The sequence below is a fragment of the Acanthisitta chloris genome, unplaced genomic scaffold (genome assembly GCF_000695815.1).
Source record: "Acanthisitta chloris isolate BGI_N310 unplaced genomic scaffold, ASM69581v1 scaffold29142, whole genome shotgun sequence".
Classification (NCBI taxonomy): Eukaryota; Metazoa; Chordata; class Aves; order Passeriformes; family Acanthisittidae; genus Acanthisitta; species Acanthisitta chloris.
The window spans coordinates 64,999-73,481 of NW_008661535.1; the positions used below are offsets into that span (position 1 = coordinate 64,999).

At 39.5% G+C, this 8,483-nt stretch overlaps 1 protein-coding gene across 1 annotated transcript in view; it reads right to left on the reverse strand.

The window, feature by feature from the left end:
- Nucleotides 1-907, reverse strand: part of NMNAT3 (nicotinamide nucleotide adenylyltransferase 3) — a 12,267-nt gene extending 11,360 nt beyond the window's left edge. The window contains exon 1 of the mRNA XM_009070274.1: nt 799-907. Coding sequence (XP_009068522.1) covers nt 799-907 — 109 coding nt within the window. The remainder of the gene's footprint in view (nt 1-798) is intronic.
- Between the last annotated feature and the right edge of the window lie 7,576 nt (nt 908-8,483).

The window sequence follows — 8,483 nt, forward strand, 5'->3', positions numbered from 1 at the left end:
TTATTTGCTGTTCAGGTTCCTACTGAACCTCCTCCCGAGGAACTTCTCTGACAGATTCCAATAAACTCTGATTCCCTCCCAACCTCTTCCAGAAACCTAAGTGCATATTTTACCTGCCAAATGAAAAAAAAACCCCAAAACCAAAAGCCCCTTCAGCAACTAAGTAGTTGGTCAAGCTTAGAGTTCAGTGCTGCTCAGCAGCTCTTCTGTTTCTTGCCTAAGTTCATGGTGTGACCCATCTTCCTCCTTTGTTGCCAAAATGTTCTAAGCTGCTGCCACCTTGCTTTTCTGATCTCCTTTATGAAGGAATTATTTTGCTTGGGGAGATAAAGTGCCTCTTACTGAAGATGGATAATGAATATTTAAGGTTTCCTCTTTTCTCCAGTTTCACCTGACTGTCAAAACTGCTACCTGTAACACTTCTTCATATTGAACACATTGTATCATAAAAGCACGAAATTTGAACATAAATGATTCTTCTAAGCTTCAAAATTATGCAGCATACTCTGTCACAAAGCTCAGCCAGTTCCACGAACGTGATCCTAAAACTGCTGATAAAGCTCTCACTTTATTTGCACGAGCACTCATTTTATTTGTTTACACACTGAGCCAAAGACAGAGGTAATGCTAGACTTTCTGTATTGAATATGCCATGAAAGCCTCACATTAAATAATCAATAAAGAACATTAAAATTAAGCCAGCCATAAAGTGGCAGCTTAGCTAAGCAAGTATTAAAACTCTTTTTCCCTTTTCCCAGCAAACCGCTGTGTGTGTGATCCTCACCACGCCTTACTGACCTGTTTGGTGCAGGTGATCTCTAGCCAGCTCAAATAATCTCATGTGCATGTTTGTGATGGGGTTAAAGGAGCCACAGGCTAGAAGGATGACAGGTATCTTGCTCTTCATCCTGACATCAAAACATTAAAACTCCACCCTAAAGAAAAAAAAGAAATTAAAAGACAAACTTGACCAAGAGCAGCCTGTCCATTGGTCCTAAACTCAAAAGAGCACTGTGGTCAGAACTGTGTATTCCTGCAACATTAATAATGTATGAGATCAGTCCTGTGTATCAACACAGCATACAGCAAGTACCTGCTCACACACAGGTGTTCTTTGATACTAATCAGGAGAACATCCACACATTCTGTTCCCCCACATACAAAAAAGGCTAGAAGGTCCTCCTAGAAATTCATACTGTCATTACTATTAAAAACTGACAAATTTTTACATGGTTTATAACTTTACTTTCAACCTGCTTTTTGTCACAGAAAATGGTTTTGTTCCTTCTGTCAACTGCCTATCAATAACTTTGGAACCTGTAGGCCTGCTGCCATTTCTCTTTCAATAACTTCTTACAATGAACCTTTGCAAGATGTGACAAAACTCCATAGGCAACACCCAAACCTACAGGTCTGACTTCCTCAGAGTGGGCAGGCAGCAGCTGGGGGCAGTGAGCAGGCAAACACTTCCAGCCAGATTATCAGCATTGGCCTGTAGAGTTCCTTAGCTGGATGGCACAGCAAGTGAGAGTGGATCAAGGACTGGGAACAGCAGGGAGGAGCAGCTACAGGAAAGCACCAGGGACATTAAGAAGCTATGAACAGGGTGACTGGGTAGGGAGCAATGCTGTTGGGAGGTCTGCAGGGGCATTTACTAACAACCCTCATATAATATAGTTAAAATGTCAGTCTTCTCAATAAAAATGTAGCAGAAATCAGTTTTAATTAGTTACTGTGCTTGGAAATGCTTATTTTCACAGCTCTTTTTACAACTGATCCAGAACACACCTGGCATGATAAAGTCACTTGTGACCCACATACATGTCTGTGAATCCAAGTTCTTTTGAAATCCCTACAATGCTTACACCTGTATATCATACACACACTACTCTCCTCCCTTTCCTTGGCCTCCAGCCCTCTCCAAGTGTAACTGTCTTCCTGAAGAAGACACTTTTATCCCAAACTTCAGAAGTCTTGGGCTAACACACCAAATCCAGTATGGGTTCTGTGCTCTGTTTTGCCAAATCTTAATCTCCATCTGCAGTGTACAAACCACTGTAGCTCACAGCCTCTCTCTTAATGTTCCCAGTCCTTACATTCCTTTTTTTTTCTCCTCTCCTTCTCTTAGTAAAATTTAATGATAATGGTTAAATCAATATCAAGTCGATGTTTTATAGCTGCCAACATTATCAGTTCATTTACAGAGGATTTATAACTCTGAACTGGGACTGTATCACAGAACAGCATTCAGTGCACACAGCAAGTTTTAATATTTTCACTTTTGACATGTTAGCAATTCACAAACTTTTTATAGAGAAATTTCCTTGAAGCATAAGTGCTATCTGTGCCTTGAGCATCTAGTACTGAATTCACATATAGAGACTCTTTTATAATGGTTTTATTTTACTTTACTCATTTCTTGTATCTTCCATCATACTAGGGGAGATATATAGGGGAGAAAAGACTTGTTGGGTGTAGAGCTATTGGAAGTTAGTACCAATTTTATAATCTAGCATGGTAGCAGCTGCAGGAAAACCATTTCACAGCACTCCCTCTCTTAGCCTCCTCTGATTTACTGTCCCTGTATAGACATGAACAAACTCTATGTGAAAACTGTATGCAAAATCTACAGGTTCTTTATTCAGAAAAACCAAACCCAAAGTGTTCTTTTGTTCAATATCAGTAATTCTGTAAATGTGTCTTCATTGTATAGGAAAAGGTCTTTTTGCCTTGGAACAGTGAGCAAATCTGAATTCTGAATTAGGACCTGACTGGGAGCTCTTTCACCTGCTGGTTCCTGGCTCTCCTCTGCTCTTGTCTGTTCTGATGAAGTGTCCTTGTGTCATGTCACAGTTTCATTGCAGTTCTTTTATGTGCTGTCTAAACCAAAGGATTTCTTTTGGTTTCTTTTAATTCTATAGACTACTCTATTTCTCACCTGAAACAAAGGTGTTGGATGGTTTGATTGCAGCTCTCACTCAGTTATACCTTGGAGACTTTAGGAAAGACTTCAACCTGTAATTTTTAATGATAACCAGACAGTACTGATAATGGAAACTCAAAAACCAAACAAACAACAACGAAAGATACAAAATGAAAAAAACCCCAACCAACAAACAAACCAAGAATGTACTAATAATAACTATATAATGAAGAGGCATTTCCTAAGATGCTTTTATACATACACTCCTCCACACACCCCATATATATAAAATACCTATGTATGTAAATGAAAATCAGAAGAGCAGTGTTTTTATTCCTACTATTTCTGATATTGTGTATCCTAAACCTATTCAACAGGTCTAGTACAACCTGTAAGGTTTAAAACAAAACTTTCTGATTCAGCTGCTATCTGGGCTGGAATTAATTACCTAAGGGTTGAAAATCATTAGAACACCATTCAAAATAACAGAAAAATAAAAATGTGAGATAACTGGTTTTTAGCTAAGCTCTCTTGAGAAATCAAACACAGGAGAAAACTTTAAACACAGAACCTGTGTGCTCTGCTCTGAGCACATATACCAACAGCCCTGGCCAAGCAGGTGTCCTCCTATAAATGCCAGTTCAACACATGGTCCATCACGTGGCAGCACAGAAAAGAGCAGTGACCTCTAAATAAGGAGATCACTCTCAAGCTATATAAAAAAAGGTTTTATGAAGAACAAATCATTCCTGCGAGTTCTTTTTCTGCTGCCTTTATTCCTCCAATATGTCAATAATAGATGATGTTACAGATGACCACAGTTAAGTTCTGCTGAAAGTCAGTAATTAGAGCCATATCTGATTAATTAGCAGCAGCACAATGGAGTGCTGAGCAGTGCAGCCTGATTCATGAGCTGTTAAATTAGTAAACTGGAGAACAAGACACTGGTATGTGCACACTCTGAGGCACTCACCCTTGAGGTAAAATTTCTGCAGCATTATTGAGCAGAAATAAACCGAATCCTAGCACAGTACTGAAGTGCTATCTCCTCCTGAGAGGGTGAATCTAGATTAATTTAGATGAAATTTAGATTTGAACAAATTCAAAGCAGCCCATTTCCATGCTTTTACTGGGCCACATCATTACCTCATAGAAACTCATGTCGCTGTGCTGAGTCCAGCCGAGTTACACTAAGTGACATTAAGAATATTATGGCTGCAAAGACACATTTTCAAAGTCAGAAAAGAAAAAGTACATTTTAGTAGCTGACCCAAATCATAGCACACCACAGTACACAATTATCCCTTAAAAATATGACTGGATATCAGATTTTCTCATGCTGTTAATAATGAGAGCCAGTGCCACAACAGGAGTTACTGCAGTCAGTTAAGTTCTCAGCATGTGCTATCACCGAAATCAATCCTCCAGAACAGTGACAAATATTTACCAGTGTATCCCCAGCTTCCACTTTAATAATGAGCATAAGTATCTGGGTGACAGAAAAAAATGAAAAATGTACAATCTAGGGTGATATTTTATGTCCTCATCAAAAAGTTACTCACCCCAGCCAAGAAGAATTTTGCAAGGTGCACATATATATTACACACAGCCTAATATAACACTCTAATCCTCTCAAATAGGTTTTTGAGGGCCACATGGTAAATCATATTATTGTTAAATTTCAGTGACTCGGGTGCACCTCATTGCTCTGACTTTCATTGGAAAGCCATTAACAAAGTGCATGATAGGATTTTCTATCAGATTCAGCATAGCAGAAGTATGAAGTTGCTTCTTCCAATCCCCACACCAGACTTTTAGTCAGAAAATGCAAGTCCCACAGCAGCTTCAAAGAAACCCTTAAATCTAATCACCTGCTCATTGCAGTATTCACTAGAGCAGCAGCTGATGATGACAAAAATCTTCCAGGCTTTTTCACATGTATCTTTGAAAGGCAGGAAACACGAAAATTCACCATTAAGAGTACATATGGATAAAGCAGGAAAATATAAATAATAAAATGCTCACAGGACTCATGCAGTCTGAAACACCTGCAAACATTGAACCTCCAGCTAATAATGAACATAGTATTGCCTTCCGTGATTTTCTCAGCACACACAAACCAGTGCTTGTGAGTCCAAGTCAATGGCACAGCATTTTAAGCCTGTGAGTTGTTACAAGTTTAGAACTAGAATTACACAGTGGGACACAACAGGGTCTCGTCCCAGAGTTCAGCCAGCAACATGCCCACAGAGATCCTCCCTATAGGACATAGTTTTCTTAATATTCTTAACATTAAGAATCTTGTGTTTTCTTAATATTCTTAATCATCCTGCTAAATAAACATGCCTACAGGCTGCCTATTGCCTGAAGAGCAATAAGGAATGGAACAACTCAGCAACATGGGATTCAGAAACCACCATTCAAGCACAGCAACACCAAACTCCCATATTATTAACACGCATGAATGTGCATACTTTGAGGTTGTCAGATCATTTGTTGTCTTTAAACAGTAAACATGTAAAGACAAACCACAGCATCATGCTCCTCATGTTCTTTCTCTGTATTCTCTGGGAAAATAATGAAGTAACCCCCACCTTGTAAAAAAGGCATTATATGCTAACTGCCCATAAAATATTAGACAAAACCCAGACACAGAGCTCTGTGCAGTTTCATCTGTTTCCAAAGCCAATTATACTAACCCAGAACTATGTAGAAAACACATAAAAAAAGACCAGTTTGGCTAACTCCCCACACTGTGTTTGCTGGGTAATGCAGGATCTTAGTGTGCACTACAAAACAGCAGTCGCTGCACAGTTTTGCAGCATTCCCACAAGGTCAAGAGGCTACAATCAGCTCCTGGCATCTTCCTGTATTTACTACAGTATGATCTTACCCATCCAATAATCCCTAGGGATCACACTCCTTTCCCATCCCCTGTACCAGCATCTCAGTAATAAATAAGCCTTTTCTTCTTCTACAGTTTTATAAACTATTCTAAGCAAAGCCAATAGTCCTTCTGTTTGCACGTATGAGTCAGTCATCCACAAAGAACAATATATTGATTTAGAGAGAAAAGAGGATACATGCAGAACTGCAGCCCAGGGCAGCTATTTTTAAGCAAAGTGCTGATTTAGTGAAAGCACCAACACGTCAGTGAAAACAAACTCTTGCTAAAACTTCAAGAGTTCCTTTTAAGAAGTCATTCAGAGTGAAATTTTATCTAGCAACATCCTTGTAATTTTCTTACAACTAGCAAAATACACCAAGCAAATCTCAAATACAGCTCCCACATAAATAGAAGATATTTAAGTGATAAAAAAACCATCTTCAATCACTAAAATCTGCTCTCATAAAGATGGCTTTAAAAGACAGCAAACTAATGAAACCCCTAAAAGTACTACAGCAGAACATTCAGAGGCAAAATAACTGTATGCATCAACCAGAGGGTAATGCAGGATTTCCAGAAGATCCAGCAAGACCAAAGTTAAAACATCCATTACCTTACTGTTTACTTTCTGGTTTCAAAAAAGGGATAGCTAACTGCCATCATGCTGTGCTAGGAGCAATTAATTCCTGACACTGTTTATGTTGTTAGGAAAGCACATCTCACTGGCTTTACAGTGATATGGAACAAGTCTTCTAGCAAAGTAAAGAATTAAAATTAAAATCATAACAAAGAAGGCTGTTTTGCTGTGCTTCAAGGCTTACCTGACCACCGGCAGGAAGCAAGAAGGAATTCTGCAATATATGGAACTGCTCAGTTGTTAACTGCATGATAGGTCTCATTTTCCTCTGAAACTTCATCTATTAGCAACAACCAGAGGCAACAACCCCAACGCAACAGCTGAGGGTGACAATGACTATATAAAGCTGCTGTTTGAAACATGCTCACCTGCGCCCACTGGGTAGCATCCAGGTGCCCCTTTTAGTGTAGAACACTTGATGGGGAGAAAGCTATTTGCAGTTAAATTTTTAAGCCATCAAAATGCAAAGCATTATGTGCATTTCTTGGACTAATATATGAATTTTCCTAATAAGACAGAGGATTTTGCATAGCAATGAAGCAGTTTAAGTAAATGGCTCCTGGACTCAAGAGTTGTTTCTTATCTTTATATTTTAATTAAGTGACCAGTTTAGAACACTTCTTACCAAAGAAGGTTAGGGTTAGGGTCTAAAATGTTATGCTTGTTCTTTAAGATTATCTCACCTATGTGGGGATTTCTACCTACCCAAAGAAAAAGAAGTGAGATTCTGAAACAGCTGCAATCCAATTATGCACCTGCTTACAACTGCAGTCATGTTGCAATTATTACCTAAATGTTTATAAGTTGCTACAATAATGAAAATATATGTTGATAACCATACAATCATACCATCTTCAAAATTTGCACCTTTCTTTGATGGCAGACAAATTCTGGGCATCATGAGCACTGAGACCATCCCATGGGGTATTGTTTTAGCTCTACAGAAGACTCACATGGGATCATGTCTTGCCTGCTATGAGCAGTTCTGGTCTCAGCTCAGAAAGGCCAGTTCAAATGGTCAAGTGAATGGAGCTACCCCTACTTAGGAGAGGCAAAAAAATGTCAGGGACTGTTTGGCCTGGAGAGGAGAGGCTTGGAGGAGGCTACAGCTGAGTTTGACAGGATGATGGAGGCACTGGATAAACTGAATGCACAACTTCTCCCTGCAACACCAGATCTAGAGAGCAGTCAGTGAAACCAACAACAAATTTTACAACAGGCAAAAGTGCACCTTGGGAGGCTACAAACACGAATAGTGTCCCTAATGAAGCAGCTGTTGCTTCATGTAGGAAGCTAATGGCCAGGTCAGTTTCCCTAAACTGCATTTCCTTTCTTGATTGCCTGTGACAGATCGCTGGGCTAATTTCTTAGTTTCTTCTAGTTATTGTTAAGAAAAATGCACAATGCTTGGTGAGCAGAGGGACATCCACATAGTTTTTCTGGGTGGTAACAGCACTAAAAAAAAAAAGTATGGGGGAATAAAACATTGTGAAGCTGTGAAGTTGGCTCTTGAGAGTCAGGCAGCCCTTCTTCAGGGCATTGGCACCTTGCTCCAGCCAGGGCAGGGGTTAACAGCTCCTCCAGCCAACTTCATCTGCTCCAGGTGCAGCAGTAGCTACTGAAACATTTTATGAATTAAGACCTTAGAAACCATCACTGCAGTGAAATCCAATTTATCTCATTATTTTAAAAGGCAGAACCTCAGATATCTCAAATTCCCCTACAACAGGACTGTCGCCTATTGTGTCCTCACTGCCCTCCCAAGACATCTCTGGGCTTCTCAAAGGTCCTTTAGATCACCTAAATGCTCATTAGTTTATCACAGCTACACTAAATCCTAAAATTTGCATTTCTGAAGCTAAAGCCTTGAAGCTAATTCACTGCCAGAACCACACAATGGAACTAGACTTCAGCAGCGTCTGTCCTGCTGCAAAGCTTAGAGAACAAACATCAGGGACTGTTTATAAAACCAAACAGCAGCTGTTGCACAGGGGGAAAACAACCTCTTAAAGTGGAGGAGATGAGTAAATTACACG